General features: G+C 45.9%; 1 protein-coding gene across 4 annotated transcripts in view; it reads right to left on the reverse strand.

The window, feature by feature from the left end:
* Positions 1 to 8978: 8978 nt before the first annotated feature.
* Positions 8979 to 18816, reverse strand: part of ETV6 (ETS variant transcription factor 6) — a 165272-nt gene continuing 155434 nt past the window's right edge. For all 4 annotated transcript variants that reach the window (XM_073315686.2, XM_073315678.2, XM_073315667.2 and 1 more), the window contains 3 exons: positions 15875 to 16017; positions 12667 to 12767; positions 8979 to 9390 (listed from right to left, as the gene is read on the reverse strand). In XM_073315686.2, the coding sequence (XP_073171787.1) occupies positions 9285 to 9390; positions 12667 to 12767; positions 15875 to 16017 (350 nt within the window). In that variant the 3' untranslated portion in view covers positions 8979 to 9284. The remainder of the gene's footprint in view (positions 9391 to 12666; positions 12768 to 15874; positions 16018 to 18816) is intronic.

Genomic DNA, 18816 nt, shown 5'->3' on the forward strand with positions numbered 1-18816 from the left:
TTGTATCCAATTTGCAAATTAATTCCAATTCAGCAGTCTCTCGTTGGAGTCTGTTTTCAAAGTTTTTTTGTTGAAGAATAGTCACTTTTAGATCAGAAACAGAGTCTCTACGTAAAAGAATAAATGGACACAAATCAGATGTCAAGAATTATAACATTCATAAACCAGTCGGAGAACACTTCAATCTCTCTGGTCTCTCGATTTCTGATCCCACCCCCCCACCACCGTTCCTCAGACATTCTTGTTAACTCCTGGAAATGTGTTGGAAATGGCCCACCTTGATTATCACTTCAAAAGGTTTTCTCTCCCGCCACCCTACTCTCCTACTGGTAATAGCTCATCTTAAGTGATCACCTCCTTACAATGTGTATGATAGACACTCATTTTTTCATGGTCTGTGTGTATATAAATCTCCTCACTGTATTTTCCACTTTATGCATCTGATGAAGTGAGCTGTAGCTCACGAAAGCTTATGCTCAAATAAATTGGTTAGTCTCTAAGGTGCCACAAGTACTCCTGTTCTTTTTGTTCATTTAAAGTAAACAAGGGATGTCACAGCAAGGACAACAAACACTCTGGCAACAAGGGGAAAAAATAGTTGCCTCTTAATTTCACTGATTACTTTCCCTCCGCTAGATCCAGGATTGTGGCTAGCCAAAGAAATTGGCAGGTGGCAGGTTCCCCAACTCACTCAGCAGTAGCACGTGCATGGCTATGCATACTTGTACGCAAACGTTTCAGTGGGCATTTGACAGCTTGTCATTTAGCATCCAGATGTCTGTTTTTTGTGTGTGTGTGTGGGGAAATAACCAACATGTCCTGCACGCAGAAGATGGAAGGAAGAAAGTAATGATTTTGGAGAAGTTCTATGCTCTGTTATACAGGAGGTCAGACTAGATCTGGGGTGGGCAAACTACGGCCCGCGGGCTGGATCCGGCCCCTCAAGGCTTTGGATCCAGCCCATGGGCTTGCCACCCCCGTGGTGCCGTGGGCCCCGCACCGCTCCGGGAAGTAGCCGGCACCACGTCCCTGCAGCCCCTAGGGGAGTGGGGGATGTGGTGCCGGCCACTGAGGGAGGGGGGCCAGAGAGCTCTGCGTGCTGCTCTTGCCTGTGGGTACCTCCCCCGAAGCTCCCATTGGCTGAGAACGGGGAACCGCGGCCAATGGGCGCTTTGGGGGAGGTACCCACAGGCGTGCGGAGCCCTCTACCCCCTTCCCCCAGGGGCCACAAGGACGCAGTGCCAGCCGGTGCAGGTGCACCCCCTTCCCTGAGCCCCCTCGTACACCCTGCACCCCTCCTCTGCCCCAACCGCTTGCCCTGGGCCCCTTCCTGCACACCGCACCCACTCCTGCACCCCAACCCCAGCCCTACATTCGTGGCCCTGCAAGCAATTTCCCCAGCTCGATGTGTCCCTCGGGCCAAAAAGTTTGCGCACCCTTGGACTAGATGATCACAGTGGTCCCTTCTGGCCTTAGAACTGATGAATGTTGGTGCCTTCCCAGCTTTTGTCTCAATGTAAGAACTTGACTTAACCTGTAGAAAGACAGGAGATCTGGAAAGAACAAAATGTGTTCTCCTCACTGAATATTATTCATTGCCCTGGGCTCAGATGTTTCAAGTTGGATCCTCAGCTGTGCTGGTTCAATATTCAGTGCCTCTGGCCATAGGCAATGCTGGCTCTCTGGCCCTCTTCTCCTGCCTCCCTGGTGATGCTCAAGGGCCTCCTGCTCTAAACCCCTCCTGACTTCAGCAGTCCGTAAGAAGCCAGTTCATAGCTGGAGCACAGTGTGAGCAGGCCTCTTCTCCCTCCCCCCCTCCTTATGCTGGGTCTAGGGCTGATAGTGGCATGTGTCTTTTGGAGGCATTCATGGAATATGCTTAACTTTTTGACCCTCTGTAGTTCTGCATATTGGTGCACCCTAGTAAAAAAAAGTAATGTAATAAAACACTATGAAAAGATAGATATTAGACAGCCAAACAGAACCTTAGTGAGGCTCAGTGCTGGGAATGCTACTCTTGAAATTTGTTTGGGCTAGAACTTGATGACACATAGTGGTGACGCAGGGATGATCTGCTTTTAAACAACTCTTAGCTCAAAAGGGAAAATGCATGTGATGGTTCAGCCCTACCATCAGTGAATGCTTGTTTATCTGATGAACAGTAACTCCCCAAATTTGGTATGATTTCCAATTTGTGCACAAGTGGACTACATTAGTGGCAGTACTGATGCCTAGGATGGAAGCGGGCTGGAAGAGTCGTGAGGGTAGGTAGGAACTGAAATAGCATACCCGGCGGTACGTTAGGATTTAGGCATACTGGTAGATGAGTAGGAGTACAGGACTGGGATACGAAATGGTGCTGCAGCACAGGAATGGGATAGTTTTACCAAGGTCTGGGGCATTTTAGTACTGGACTGTTTATGCACCTCACTGGAGAACAATCATTCACTGACGCAAGTAACGCTGTCTCGTTCTGTGGCTTCCAGCACCTGGGAAAATGTGAGTTCTCTTCTGATTCAATCACACACTTCCTGGGTGGTTTCTTTTTTGGGTCGCTGAGAAGAGCTTTGGGTTTAAAGTTGAAATAAAAATGGCCTGAAGCTATATAAACCTCCAAGGAAATAGTTTATTTGGAAGCTGCTGGCTTGTATGCCAAGTCTCCATTTTAAAGCATGTCGGGAAAAAACCCAGTAAGAAATACTTGTGTCCACATCATAAAAAGCACCCTTATAATTGACAACCTCTCTGGCAGGCTCAATGGACCCACCACAGCTTGGTGGGCATGGAGACTGATTGCCCTTCTCGAGCCTATATGTGTTCCCTCCAGTCAGAGCTGGGCAATGTGTTGTGGGGGTGGAGCTTCCACAGCAGCTGCCCATGTGATTCGTGTTTTGCGAATAAGCAGATGACTTCATAGCCCCAGCTCTCAGGCTGGTACCTTCCACCAGCAGTTTACAGAAGCAAAATAAAGATGTTGAGTGTGTATGCCTTCTCTGGGCTGGGATGCTCAAAGGGAGGTGCACCGAGACCTAGATCCTCAAAGGTAGATAGGTGCCTAGTTCCCATTGAAATCAGTGGGAATTGGGCACCCAACTCTCAGTGAGGCTCTGGGCCTGAGCTCCCTGAGGAAGTGAGAGCTTTTGGTCCTTCAAACTAATCCTGACCCCAAATCACTGAATCTCCTTCCCATTCCAAAACTTAATCACAATCCCCAAATTGCTGCTCATGCCCCTGTTCCAAATGCTTTCAAACGACAGCCTAAAGGCTGTGTTAATGTGTCAATTAAATTTGCTTCTTGGCTAAAAAGCAAGAAAACAATGCCTGGGGCCAGAAGCATGGAGCAGCCTAGGGAATCTCGCTTTGGCAGGGTCCCTAGCTGCAGAGATGCGTGGGTTTTTTTTTTTTTTTTTGCCAAAACCATGTGTATGTAGATATATGTTGGAGGTCACTCCACACCAGATTAGAATGGTTATGTGGGGTGTGTGGGTAACTCTCCGTCTTGAACTACTTCACCACACAAATTTATCTTAACATCTGCTGCCCACCCCAGAAAGCACAAGGCACAGCTGGCTGAATGAACCTGCTGTGACATCAAAGGTAGCAGTTAGCCAGAGAAGCACTTTAAGACCATTCATGAATTACCTGTCAACAGGCATGCAAGCACTATGAGCCCCATTTTACAGATGGTAACTTGTGCTGAGGTCACATGGGCAGTTTGGGGCAGTATCGGAAGGTTGCCCTTTCAAGGAGTCAAATGCCTAGTCTGTCATTGGCTCCATTGAAGGGAATGGGCCAACCCAGGTCTGCCTGGGGCTATCTAGCTGGCTGAGTAGCTGGAAGGCAGTTAAATGAGGCACACCTGAGCCTACTCAAAGGCTTTGGAGAGATCAGCTGGAAACAAGCTCCTGAGGAGAAAGGATGCTTCTGAGCAGGGACACTCCTAAGGAGCCTTCACTAGGCAAAAGCTTTCTGGGTAAGGAGACCTGGGAGAGACGCTGAAAAAGCAGGAGAGAGACTGTAGAAGCTCTCCAGGCAGGGAGGCCTGGGAGAGACCCTGAACAAACTGTGGGAGGGGAGGGGGAAAGATTACAGAGCTCTCCAGGAACCGGAGAAGCCTGAGGCCTTACAGCAAAAATTAGAGACCTTTTGTTTTGGGACTTTTAATTTTTATGTGAACTCTGAGTTAAAAGCCTTGAAGCCCTTGTACAAGTGCCCCCTTTCAGACGGTTTTCTTGAAGGGATATAGCGGACTATAGAGTGTTTGGCTTTTCCTTGACTGGGCTGTGTATGTTACCTCGTTACCCCATTAAGGAGAATCTGAGGCAGGCTACAGCAGAGTTTCACTGACCTGCAAGGGGATGCTTGTGAGGAGACAGAGCCCCTACTACAGGTTGCGCTAGCAGCAGAACCCACATCTCCTGACTCCCAGTGAGAAGAGTGGCCGCACATTGAGATGAGGGTGACCGTCTGCCCTACAGGGCTGAACTTTGCCTTCATAGTACCCTAGCCTTGATGGACTCAGGGACCAAGAGACTAGCTTTGGGAATGGGTTTGCCATGTGGTAAAAGTGTAGGGTATTAGCTGTTATGGTCCTAGGTCAGCTGGCTGCTGTTTTTTGTGCACATCAGCAGTCTGTAGGAGAAATCCGAGTCCCCAGACTGCTTCATTTTCTGTATGACGGTTGAGATGTTGGATAGAAAAAAGCTGCAATGACGATTCCTCATGTTCCTTCAGCCTTTTCCTTCTCTAGCCCTTCTCCAAAGTAGCTTGTACTGCAGCAAAGGAAAACTGGGGTATATACTTTGATCTATGAACAAGCGGGGTGGGATCCATTAGTAAGTAAGAGAACAGAGAGAATGCTCTGAGGGGTTGGATTCAAATTGCAAATCAAAGGAAGCATGAAAGAGCAGACTCTCCCCACATAGGTTTGGCAATGGCAAGCCTGCTGGTTTCTTTTTGTGATTGAAAACTGCTGCTGCATTCTGTGTGTATTCCCTTGGTGGAAAAGCAGTTGCAACACACCGGAACCATAATAGCTTAAAACTGTATCTCGCAACGATCAGCTCAACACAAACTTGGCATTCCCATTTTTATATTACAAATTTTTTTTATTGAGATGATGTAATTACAGGCATTTTTAAAAATTATTTGCAACTCACTGGCCCTGAGAATAGGCGTTTGTTTGTTTTTTTTTGTTTTTTTTTTACATTCATTTGATTCAGTCCCTTAACCCCACACTTTTTTTTTTTTTTTAAAAAAAAAAAGCCCTCAATAAAAACAGAGTAGGATTCATTTAAAAAAATGCATTCTGGATTTGCACATGGTTGCAGTCATATAAAGAGAAATCATGAAGAATGCATGCTCCATATTTATCTGAGATCGGGGATGGTTGCAGTTACTTAGTGTTTATGCAGGTGGCCCTAATAGTGTTTTCTCAATGGATAGTCCTCACAAGATTTGAGACTTTAACTGAGAAAAGGTTTCCTTATTGGCTTACAGATCTGCCATCTGTCCCGCCCAAGCAGCATTGTCCCCCTTCTGTTTGCAGAAGGGTCTGGCTTGTACAGATTTGTAGCAGGGGAGAGGCCCTGTTTAGTCACATTATTTGAAGAAAAGGCCCATCACCCAGTGGTTAAGGGGTTCCTTAAAATCTTTCTCCTTTTTCCAATTTCCTTTTAGGGAGTGGGCAGAAAGTAGGGCTATGTGGCAGTTGGCAAATCCTACACTGGGAATTCAGGGGCTGAGGGAGGTGAAAAGGGCGAAATTTTCCTTGATAGCCACGCTTCCAAAAATGGAAGCCATATGGAGTGTTGGTAAAACACTACTGAACTATCAGTATAAATGGGATATGGATCCCTCTGCAAGACAGGAGGGAATCCATTTCCTACGGTTGCTGTAGAAGTCTTTTTCTAACAAATTGGCCCCCAAGATACTAAGGACTCCTCAAATTCAGATATTGCAAGTCTCTTCGGTCATACGCTCCAGCTCTTGGCACTTGCTCTACCACTCCCTAAACCATTTAGATCTTATCTGAAAAGTTCACTATGCTAAGGGCTTGCTGTGCATCCAAAGACTACTTTCATTCTTACTGGTGTGTCTGTGTGGGTCTTCCTTGGCAAAGTTATCCTTCATTAAGGATGTGATGGAGGAAGTGGACTCTGAAAGGGGATGGGGGGGGGGGTCACATGCCATAGTTCTGTGGTGAAAGAAAATTCCCAACGTTCACAACACCAGTAAAGGGGTGGAAGGTAAGGAATCCTGAACTCACACCTATTTGTCCCAGGGTGAAATTTCACAGAGAAGTTTTTGCCTTTGACAATAATTGGTAACTGACACCTGCAGAGACCAAGAAATAATCCAGATTGCAAAATATTTGAGCTATGTTTCCTTACTGGTGGAAACACAGCTCAAATATTTTGCAATCTGGATTATTTCTTGGTCTCTGCAGGTGTCAGTTACCAATTATTGTCAAAGGCAAAAACTTCTCTGTGAAATTTCACCCTGGGAGAAATAGGTGTGAGTTCAGGATTCCTTACCTTCCACCCCTTTACCAGCCCCATGATGACATTTCACCATGTTTGCCACCACAAGTGGCAAGGGTGTGAGGACCAAATTGGCAAACTCCTCAGCACATGAATACCAACACTGCAAAAAAAGCCCTTTAAATACAAAAGTTGTCGTCCTCCTCCTTCTCCCAACCATGTAGCTGGAGCAGTGGAAATGAACGATGGTCATGGCCAGAGTACCAAGTGATACAAATAGCAAACTTTCTTTCTACCATCTGAAAATAGAAAGAAAACAAGTGAAGAGTAAGGAACTTCCTTTAAATCTGATGCCCTTTTGATGTTTCCCTCTCCATTTCTCAGTCGCAATCTCCCCCCCCCCCCTTTTTTTTTTGTCTTGCGTTTTCTTGGTTAGATGTTTGCCAGCTCTGTGTGCTATGGCTAAAGCCAGAGGGTATTTGCCCTCATAACCTAAGCACAAGCCTGAGCTCCTGAGAAGGGACTGCCACTTGTCTCCTTGAACAGGGTCACGTTTTTTAGCTAAAACCAAACAAAAACAGCTCCCTCTCCCTTCAGTTTCAGGTCCATGGCCACAAAGCCAGAATTTCTCAGCACCTCCCCCTCTGACCCTTTGCGTATTCAAGGGTTTCAGAGCCACCTCAAGGACTGATGGGGTGGTGATCTTCTCTTTTGCTGATATTTGCTGCTGCTGTTCTTTGATGCAGGAAAAAGTCAAATACCCAGCGTGTTGCAATCTGTAAGCACATCCACTAAGAGTATGGAAAAAAACAGTTCATTATGTGGCTGGATAAAGCTTGAGGGGAAGATGTATTGCCAGTCTTTCTTCATGTGAAACCAACTGGGAAGGGTTTGTTCTCATTCCAGGATGTGGCACTCTATGCCCATTTAAAAACCCCTTCACTCTGCCATACGTGATTCAGTGCACCTTGCAGTGAAACTGGACTGCAGTTACTTAAATATACAGGGTATACCACACCTAACCAAATGGAAAGCTTTCTGGATAGCAACGTTCCTGTTCAATATTTGGTTAAGATCAGGTGTTGTATCTGGGCTTTTTGGTAAGATAGATTTAATGATTCCTTGATTTCTTCCATTTCAGACTCCTATGATCTACAAAAGGGATTTTATTAATGAACAGACACAGGCTTCCTTTCCTTTGGACATCACATGATGCCTGTGCAGAGAAACTCCAATCTCCTTGTCGAAATATTACTTGATCTTCTCCTTTCCCAAATGCATATTTTGCGGCTAGATTTTTTCCTTGACTATCAAGGGATGGCTGATGATGGGTCCATCACTTGTCCTGAAACCACTGATTCTCATCTCTGCAGGGACCAACCAATGTACGATTACAAAGGGAAATAGTTTTTCCAGTCTCCAACATAAAAGTCCATACCGTTGAAAGGACCATTGCTCCTGCTGAGCCCTTCCTTGCCAGCAATCTAGGCAAGGTTCTCTGTTCCACCAGTGGCAGGCAGCAGTCAAAGCTGCTCTTGCCCTAAAGACTGCACACCAAACTGGGACTGCCAAAACCAGAATATCTTAAAATTAAAAGGACAAGAATGCAATGAGGTTGTTTTTTTTTTTTTTAAATAAACAATGCTAAAAATGGGTAAGCTGAGAAGTGATCTCTGGCTGGTAGAGCTGCCTTTGGGAGGAGTGGGGTAGGAAGTGGGAGGCATCAAATAACCAGTTTCAGGATACCAGTATAGCTATTTGGTCTCTGGTTGTCTACCACATATCTTCATGCTTCTGATTTCACTTTCTCTCCAGCAGTGCCAGCTGTCCTGGGGAGGCGACTGAGTATTATAAGCAATTGTATCTTCATCTTTTTCCTTTCCCTTAAGATGTAAAAACAGCCCTTCACCTCTACCCCAAAAACTGCTAGCTGCTGTGGAAATCGCAACAACTTGTAATCACAAATACTTCAACCCTTGCTTTTTGATAGAAGACTTGGACCAGAAAGTCCACAGTGTTTGTCACTTCTATTCAAAATCTTCTTTGCTAGAGACAAAACACAATAGACGGATGCTGGCTTTCGCTCTGTCTCAGGTTTTTCTTGTTTTCCTGCCCCCCCCCCCCCGCCAGCACTTGGATGATTTGGTCCATGTGCCAGCAGTTAATAGCAGCCCATTGCCAGCCCAACATACGCTGATAAGGTGTCCCAGGCTTGTAGCAAAAGATGACTTTTTTTTTCCCCCTTCAATTAGCAGGTGGGTGTGTGGATATATGTAAATTTTCTTGGTAGCTTGAGACCTTCCTTGGGCCAACATGAGCAAATGTGATCTCGGCAAATGGAACCAGCAGGGTGACCCCTTCTGTGCCATGGTCACCATAGTTTTGATACCACGTTATGTTGTGAGACTTGCACAGAAAATAATAGCGCGCCATTTATTTCCATGGGAAAGCCTTCTTAAAAAGTAAAACCTGGTGTCTTGTCCTATATGAATTAAGAAAAGTCAAACTGCATATTTATTAGGAAAGAATGAAACAAACTAACAGAAGGAAAATAAAAACAAGTCAAGGGAGACTCGTCAGGGGCAACGGAGTAGTGCATGAGTCCAGGCTCTCTCTCCTCCGCCTTGCTGCCGCCACCACCTCTGCCAGTTTTTATTTTTACTAAGGTGCTTTGGGTCCTGCGTGGTCTTCAAGGTAAGCGCTGACCCCATATTCTCCTCCTGTGTTCTTGTTCCCCCTCCCAAACTCCTCCAGCCATCCAGGCAGACATGTCTCCCACGAAGGTGGTGTGTGTTGGTTCCTTCAGCACTCCTCCTCTTGATATATTTGTTCATCCAGTTCCTGGGACTCAAGGTGTTCAAGGCGGTCTGTTCGGCCACTCATAATCTCATCTGGGGTCTTCATGAACCTTCAAAACAAAGTGACAAGTCAATCACTGGCTTTCCCCCCTTAACCCATACTATGAGCCTGTTTCCTTGGCTCCTGAGTATCCCTAATACCCTGCCACAGCATCTCCCTAGTGACTCTGACCCAGATCCTCAAAAGTATTTAGATGCCTAATTTCCACTGAAATCAATGGACATTATCCTCAAAGGTATGTAAGAGTTTCTGTGCTTCCTTCCTAGGTATTCCCCCCCCCCCCAGCACCCTAGTGTTTTCTGCAAACCCTGGAAACCCCAGATGCTGATGGGCTTCCCTAGAACACAATCAGAAAAGCATTTTAATTACCCATTGGTTGAAGTACACTATTTGGATACAAAGGCAGGCACACACGAAAACAAGAGGAGAAGCCAACTTTACTGAGTGGGGTGTCTAGCTCCATGCCTACTCTGCTCAGTATCTCAAGAAGGGGGGAGATGGGCATAGCCTCAGACCTCATCTTCCCTCACTGGCCTGCAGCAGTGCATAGGAGTCTCTCACATGGACTCTCACTCAGACCTTCAGTCAAATACACCTGTCGCCAGAGCAGTGAATGGGCTGAGAGCCCTAGTGTCTCTCTCAATGCAAGTAGGGGGGTAGTGGGCTGGGAACAACAGGTATGTATGCAGTGGAGCTGTAATTTCCAGCTCAGGTAGATATCCTTGCCCTAGCTTTGATAGCTGGCATACTAAAAATAACATTGTGGCCCTGGCAGCATGGGTGATAGGACAGGCTAGTTAAGAACCTCCGTATATACGCGGGCAGCTAGCTCACCTCCTCAGCTGCACTGCTGTGGCTACGGTGTTATTTTTTAGCATGATAGCTTGATCACAACTAGTATACATGCGTATGCTGACCTGAGCTTGAAACTACCTCTTCAGCTTCAGTGCAGCGGTATCCAGAGAAAAGCTGTGGGCACACGACAACAGCAGGAATGGGGGGAGGACACATTCTAGTTTTTTAATATCCACTTCAGTTATGACAATCTCTCTACACTTTTTCATGTGTATAGCTATAGATAGATCTATATAAACATGACATTAAGACTCTGATTTTGCCTTCTGAACTAGATGAAATGGGAAGAGAAAGTGGCCCAGAGATGAGAAAACGCTAGTTTAAGCATAAACCACCCTCCTAATTAATAGAGTTACAAAAGTTGGGACAAATCATGTATGAGGTTTGTCTAGACTGGGTGCAGTGAAACATTTTCCACAGAATGAAACTCCCTTGCAAGTGACTTATTGTTTAACACAGCGCAGCCCCTAATTTATGAATCTGAGGGGTCAGTTTTATTTAACCCCAAATATGTGCTCAGTAGCCTCATCCAGTGAAAACAAAACCAACTGTTGGCAAGCATGTAAAAAATCCTGATCCAGAAAAAATCCCCACTGAAGTTAAAGGAAAAGATGTGATGACTCCTCTCCCTGTGAGATTATAAAACTTGGGCCTTTTATTTTGGGTGCTGGAAAAATCTGGAGTCTCTCAGCAAATGTACACTTGCTACGCCTTCTAATGTGGAATTTTATGTATGCACTAGAAAGAAAACAACAGGACTGATTCAACCCTGTGCTACTCCCATTTTATGCTGGAGTAACTCCACTGTTATGAATTGAGTGACAAAACTGGAGTGGGGAGGTAGTGACGCAGGCCTTATATTTACAAGGAAAACTCACTAAAGACTGGGGCCAGATTCTGCCCTAATTTCTGCCCCATACCAGTCCATTGAGTTTAATGATCTTGCATGAGGGTTAAGTCAAACCAAGATCCTGTATTTTCCCCTCCACCCCAACCCCTCTCACCTTCTGTCTATTCCATCTTCTAAAAGACAGGATTCCACATGTATTTCCAGGTTACAGCAAATTGCACTGCTACACTTTAAGGTATTAGTTCTGATGTTTCTTAAATTATTCCAAAAGCACCAGCACCTATTCACAGGGGGCCTTTTATAGCATTTGTAATCTAAATAAATAAAATGCTGGTGAATTAAGCAAGGCCAAGCATCAGCACAGACCTCTTGTGCTACAGAAAACACTCAGCCCCTCCATTATAGATCTCTTTCTACCGCCATCTTGCCCTCTGTTAGGAACTCTGCATGGTGGTTTTAAGACAACTGCCTGCATGTTATTCACAAAGTCACATTCCCCATTATTTTACATTGATGTGAAAAAAACATGAATGGGGTGACTTTCTACAGCTGCTCTTTTTCTCTTTCAATATTAACAGGGTTAGCTAAAAACATTAATTGTTCATTGGAAAGTTTGCAATTTTAAAAAACTTTCTCATCAGAAATTGAAATGACAATTGATTCCCCCCCCTTTACTCCCTTTTTTTATTTGTCCTTTTTTATATTAAAAAAAATTACCAAATCAAAAAATGTCCATGAACCTTTTCCCTCAAAAGTGTTTTCAATGTAAATATTTTGACTGGCTCTAGTTATTTCTTTTTCCATACCATGCTAAGAAGCCCCAAACAAAACCCTGTCTTCCAGTTAAAATGAGCGTTAGCTGAGGCCCAGATCCAAAATCCATTGATGTCAAAGGAGAGACTCCAAATGGCTTCAGGGTGCTTTGCATCAGACTCTAAAGTGGGATCAGTTTCCAGTGATCCTGCCTCACTAGATGCAGAGCTCCTCCTAGAGACTGACAAATTACAGACGTATACACACTCTACTTCTCTGTTTCCCACTGTCTAGAACAGTGGTTCCCAAACACTGGGATGTATTGCCAATACTGGTACTTCAGGTTTTGTGAATGGCTCACCTAGCTTTCCCCTTTCCTCTGGTCATTATAAGCCTCTATGTTGGGTCTCATTCCACGACCACTGCACACCTCCCGTTCCACAGTACATGTTCTAAACCCTGCTGGAGTTCAGGGAACTCCAAACCTCAGTTGAGTGATCACAAGATGGGGGTTTGGAGTAGCTCAAGAGCCAATATGGTGAGCTCAAGAGACTTGGGTTTAAATCAAGCACTGCTGTGACTTAGATTGTGAAACCAAATGGGAGGCGCACAATTGAGGTCTTAAAGCCTGATCCAATGTCCACTAGAGTCAATGGAATGACTCCAGTGAGCACTACATCAGGCTCTTTGTCTGGTACATTGGTACAGCCCCCCCGAAGGTGTGGAAGGCTCTTTCAGCTTTATATCCATTGACAACCATGCTACGCAGCTGGTAACGGAGCAGCTTTCCCAAAACTTCTTCCTGCTATCCTTGCAAAGAAATCACCTCAAGCAGAGAAGGGGGAAGAAAAAAAGAGGAAGAATTACCTGAACAAAAGCCTTTGTCCTGGCTCCTTCCGGATGATATTTAGTTTGTAGTAGTGGCGTAGGGCTCTGGACATTTTCTCATAAGTCATATTTGTTCTGTTCTGTGTGTTCCAAAAGAAAAGCAGTGAGAGGCAATTCAATACACCCTCCCTAAAGCTTTGGAAACAGCTATAGACATAGCACAGCTAGGTGAAATGACTATGCTAGTTAAAGAAGCTACCTGCTCTGATCCTCTGCTGTTTGTAGGCCCATCCTGCCTCTCTGGCATTCTATGGTTTTCTTTTCACACCGTGTGATTTGAATGAGGGTGGCTTCCAAAAATGGGGGGAGATTTTTAAATAGGTCACATCGGTCTGTGCTCAACAAAGGCCCTCATCACCAGAAGAGACTTCAACATGAAAGAGAGTATCACCCCACGTAGGACTTATTTTCAATGAATGACCTTCTGTAAAAGCTTGTAAACAGCTAATAAACTTTATTTGACAGCACTCCTTCCTGTTAAAGGTGGTGCTCCTCTGGGCTTCCCCTCCATGAATTAGTTAATGTTTACACAGCACTTTGAAGCTCTAGAGCCTGTTTCTCCTCTCATGTTTTCTCTGGTGTAAATCAGGAATAATTCCATTAACATGTACATCTGTTTACATTGCAAACCCCCCCCCCCCCCACACGCACACACGCTTTGGCACACTGGGAATCTCTTGCTCAGGAGAGGCCCATAACTGGAACAGTAGGAGGTGCATTGGCAGTGTGTCAGAGGTCCGAAATAAGATCTGCTGGCACAGCTGTGTGTGGGAAGCTTGCGCAGTGCTTGCCTGTTCTATGCCTGACGTGAGCGATTACCATCAGTCTCTTACTTAACTGAGCCGAGATCCCTCACTCTGGTTTTGTTTTCCAAAAGGCCCCCTGCTTGAGAAGGAGACCCCTTTTGTTTACCCGTCCCACTGAGAGCTATGGCTGGCTCAGTGATGTTTTAGGGAAGGCTCCAGTGGCAAATGAGAGCGTGAGAATGGCAGTGATCTACCTGGAGAAGCTAGGTTTTGTTCACGCAAGCCCTTCTGCAGCCAGCAGGCTCACATTCTCCAGCAGAAGTGTCTATTCTCCAAAGCCTGCCTATGCTGTAAGGCCAAGATTTTCAAAAGTGGCCTATCAGACAGTGGGTGCTCAATGCGTTCTGAAAATCAGGCCCCTTTAAGGTATCACAAAGTTGGGCACCTAAAACTGAGGCACCCAAATCTCCAGTCACTTCTCTGCAATTGCAGCCTATGTAACAGAAATGTAGCAGTGCACCAACACCAGGCTGTAAATGTGATTTCTCCTGCTTGGCAGCATTTGCTTTAAATCAGTGGTCTTCAACCTTTTTACCCTCAAGATCACTTTTTGAATGTAAGGGCAACGCAGGATCTGCCCTGCCCCACTCAGTCCATCCCCCCTCTCTCCGTCGCTCGCTCTCCCCCACCCTCACTCACTTTCACCAGGGGGGTTGGGGTTCAGGAGGAAGTGTGTGCTCCAGGCTGGGGCCAATGGGTTTGCAGTGTGGGAGGAGGCTCTGGGCTAAGCCTGGGGCAGGGGTTGAGGTACAGGAGGGGGTGAGGGGTGCAAGCTCTGTGAGGGTGTTTGGGTGCAGGAGAGGGCTCCGGGCTGGGGCAGAGTGTTGGGGTGCAGGAGGGGATGTCTGCTCTGGGAGGGGGGTCAGGGCTCAGGCAGGGGGTTGGGGTACAGGAGAGATCATAGGGTGCTGGCTCTGGGAGGGGGGTCAGAGGGTTGGGGTGCAGGAGGGGGTTTGGGGTGCTAGTTTTGGGAGGGGGCTTAGGGCTGGGGCAGGGGCTTGGGGTTCAGGAGGGGGTTGGGGTGCAGAAGGGGGTATGGGGTGCTGACTCTGGGAGGGGGCTCACGGCTGTGGGTTGGGATGTGGCCTCCTGCTGGGTGGCACTTACCACAGGCAGCTCCTGGGTGGTGGTGCAGTGAGGCTAAAGCAGGCTCCTTGCCTGCCCCGGCCCCACACTGCTCCCGGAAGGGGCCAACATGTCTGTACAGCCCCAGGGAGGGCGGACAGTGGGGATGTAGCTCTGCGCGCTGCCCTTCTCTGCAGACACTGCCCCCAAAGCTCCCATTGGCCACAGTTCCCCATTCCCGGCCAATGGGAGCTGCGGAGGCGATGCTTGCAGGCAGAAGCAGGGTGCGGAGACCCCTGCCCCCCTTCCCCCCCCCCAGTAGAGATTTCATAGAATCATAGAATCATAGAAATCAGGGTTGGAAGGGACCCCAGAAGGTCATCTAGTCCAACCCCCTGCTCGAAGCAGGACCAATTCCTAGTTAAATCATCCCAGCCAGGGCTTTGTGAAGCCTGACCTTAAAAACCTCTAAGGAAGGAGATTCTACCACCTCCCTAGGCAACGCATTCCAGTGTTTCATCACCCTCTTAGTGAAAAAGTTTTTCCTAATATCCAATCTAAACCTCTCCCACTGCAACTTGAGACCGTTACTCCTCATTCTGTCATCTGCTACCATTGAGAACAGTCTAGAGCCATCCTCTTTGGAACCCCCTTTCAGGTAGTTGAAAGCAGCTATCAAATCCCCCCTCATTCTTCTCTTCTGCAGGCTAAACAATCCCAGCTCCCTCAGCCTCTCCTCATAACTCATGTGTTCCAGACCCCTAATCATTTTTGTTGCCCTTCGCTGGACTCTCTCCAATTTATCCACATCCTTCTTGAAGTGTGGGGCCCAAAACTGGACACAGTACTCCAGATGAGGCCTCACCAATGTCGAATAGAGGGGAACGATCACGTCCCTCTATTAAATTTCTATTAAATTGTTACCCTGTGGTTTTCCTAAGAAAGCTCAATACCAGAGACATTATGGCCCCTTCCAGTCACCATGCTAGCTAGCCTGAGCACCCAGTAGCATGAGACCTAAGGAGACGGGAGATACCCTCAGAGAGCAGAACTATTACAACCTGTATCCATATCATTTTCTGGCTAAATGTCTTTATCCACAAACTACCAGGCTCTTTATATAATGCCTGGCTTTCTGTGGTCCCTGCTGATGAAGGTTGGATGCTTTAGATATGCAAAGTGATACAAATAGAATGAAAGATTAAACCTTTCCATAAGTATTTTACTTTCTGTTTCTCTCTTTAATGTTTCTGGATGAACTCCAGAATGTTACAAATGGCAATATTCCCTGGGAGGAAAACCCCACCGCTCTTTACCTTGTGGTTTCCCCACAGCCGGGCCAGCCCGTTGGGATCCACTATCCGAAATATTTTGGATTCCTTGTCCTCCCATCGGATGAAGTTTTCGTACCGGCTGTCAGAAAGCAGCTGATAGACGTAATCCCAAAGCAGCCTGCAGTCTGTGAAGAGAAGGGCAAGAAAACATCATTCAAATACTTCTAACAGGGATGAATTTTGGGAGCTAGCAGATCAGCTTGCAGTGAAAAGACGGTGACCTCAGTTATGGCTTCATTTCTCAGCCTTAGATGCCCTTAGGATGAAGCAAGCCAGTAGCAACCTGAAGTAAAGGCCTGGGATAGAAGCTTTTGCCACTGGTGGGACTCTCTTTCAGATCAATAATGATTGAAAGTCATTACCAGCTCACAGCCTGTGTGAAATGAGAGTCTGGTCTCAGTCTTATTTCACATAGAGAAGTACCCGTACAACAATAACCACTGACACAATTAGCCTTAACTGACTCCTTTGTTGGCTGTCTCTTTAGAGAAGCCAAGGAACCTGCAGCCCTGGAGACTAAACTGTCTCTCTGCTCCGGGTGGTCACTGCAGATCAGTGCTAAAGCACACTGGTAGAAGCGTGCATGTTATACCTTTCCTATATAACAGAAGGTTTTGGTGTTCTATATTATGAAAGCTGACACCTTTCACCAGTTCTAAATGTGCTTTTTAAAAAAACAAGCAACTGGAAAGAAAACCAAAGTACTGTAATTATGTGAGATCTAGCAAGAGGTTAAATATCTTCTATTTGGACAATTGAATTAAAATTCCCTCCTGGCAAACACTCCTTAGGTCACTAACAGATATTCAGGTTTTAGCTTGATGTTTTGAGGCAGTCTCTTGTGGCAGAAGATGCCAAGAGGCTGAGCTGCTCCCCCTTGTTCCTTGAGATGTGTATGTGGCACACACGTACAGCATGATAACAAGCAACTGTGAATTATGGATTCACAGTTCCCTGGATGGTCCTGCTGATATATCACAAACCACAAGAGTGCAGGCAGAACCCTAAGATGGCCTCATATTTGCCTTTTATCATGAAGGCAAAAGAAAAGCACGTCTTCACCAACAAACCAATGAGAGACAACATGGCCAAATGGCTAAAACATAGAATGAGGCATCAAGAGAGCTGCGTTCTAGACCCAGTGCTACCAGTCGCTCATTTCAGCATGTCACTCTACTCCTCTTTGCCTTGGTTACTTTCACCATCTGTTAAAATGGGGATGACGATCATAATATGTAGAGCGGGAGAACTTAAAATGGGGGTATTACTAATACATGTGAGTTATGTTAAAATGTCTAGAGGTATTTTAGTAGTATTTCCCATTTTAGAAATGTAGGAAACATCTCCGAAACCTGTACTAGCTCTAAAACTGGAATTAACGTTGCTGGTGCACCCTCTGTAACCTGCCTCATAGGGGATGCTGTGAGGAACAAAGCCATGCACTCAGAACTAGCTACGTTTCACGCAAATGGCAGCTGCTACTTAGCAAAACTAGTCCCCACAAGCACAGCACCTTGGTGCGCCTCTCTCTTCACTAAATACAGCATTCAATTCAAAGTCTGTCTGCCCTCCATGGGATTGGCCCTGTCTGAGAGGTTGACTCTCCTTCTGTGACCATGCCTTCCAGAACTGGTATTTAGCACTAGAACGATGCAACCTAGCATGCTGACTGCTACAACGAGGCTTGTAAATGTGGGGCAGAGGTGGTTGAAAATTTTCCATCCAAGGTTTTTTTGTGGGTGGAAAATAGCTTTTTAAAAAAATATGATTAATTTTTATTAGCAGAAAATTCTTCATTCCATTTGAAATTTTCTGGTGTTTGATTAAAAACCATAATTCCATTTTTCATTAAAAACTGGAGTATTTTTCCAGAAAATTTCAGAGGGGAAAAAACCCTAAAGGGTTTTTCCTTATTTCCCACACAGAGCAACTAGCACGCTCTGTTTTGCATAACATGGACCTCTGAAACTCACTCTCACTGGAGGTAAGAGCATGCTGCAGGCCTCCCGGCATTCACAAATATGATACTTAAATAGGATCCATCACTGTAGTATCTGACCACCTCACAATCTTTAACATATTTACCCTTGCATTCCCCCGTGAGGCAGGGCAGTGCTATTATTCCTATTTTTACAGATGGACAACTGAGGCACAGACAGACTCAGGCCTCTATCCACAAAGATACTTACTGCCTCCTCCTCTGACTGTTTTGTGTGGCGTGAGGTAGGTTCCTAACTCATTCTGGTAAGAAACACCATAGGTGCCTAAGCTGCCAGGTTGCTGGTTCCCGTTCGTGGATCGCTAAACAGAAATAGGCACCTCTCTGCAGCCTGGATTTAGGTGCCTAACTCCAAGAGAGATCTAGGGCTTAAGCCACACCTGTCATTTCCTACTGGCTGGCTTAGCCTGCCTACTACGCTGGCTTTGTGGAGTGCATGCTAAGGCACCTATCTCCGCCCATTCATTGTCTAGGGAGCGTAGATGGATCAGTGTTGTGTTGTTCCTGTGATTTTTCTAAGCGCCAAAATGCTCAATGTGCAATGCTTCATTCCCTTTGTGGATCCCATCTTAAGTGACTTCCGGGAGGTCATAGAGGAAGTCTGTGGCTGAGCAGAGAATTGAATCTTAGCTGCTCAAATCCTAGGTTAGCACCATAGCTACTGCACGATCCTTCCACTCATGAACGGATCACAGAATCCAGTTCATCAAGTACCTTTTTTGTCAAAATCGCTTCACATGCCAGCCTCACCCTCTTACATTTACAATTTTTTTTTACATGTCAGTAAATTAAACTGCCTATTCCAGTTTTCTCCTGCAGGCAATGAAGGAAGAAAAATTCTGTTTTTGACTTTGTTTGGTTTTGGTAATTATTTGGGAGGTGCTTGTTCATAAAACAATGGAGGGCCATGTAAGTATCTAAAGAG

The sequence above is a fragment of the Lepidochelys kempii genome, chromosome 1 (genome assembly GCF_965140285.1).
Source record: "Lepidochelys kempii isolate rLepKem1 chromosome 1, rLepKem1.hap1, whole genome shotgun sequence".
Taxonomy (NCBI): Eukaryota; Metazoa; Chordata; order Testudines; family Cheloniidae; genus Lepidochelys; species Lepidochelys kempii.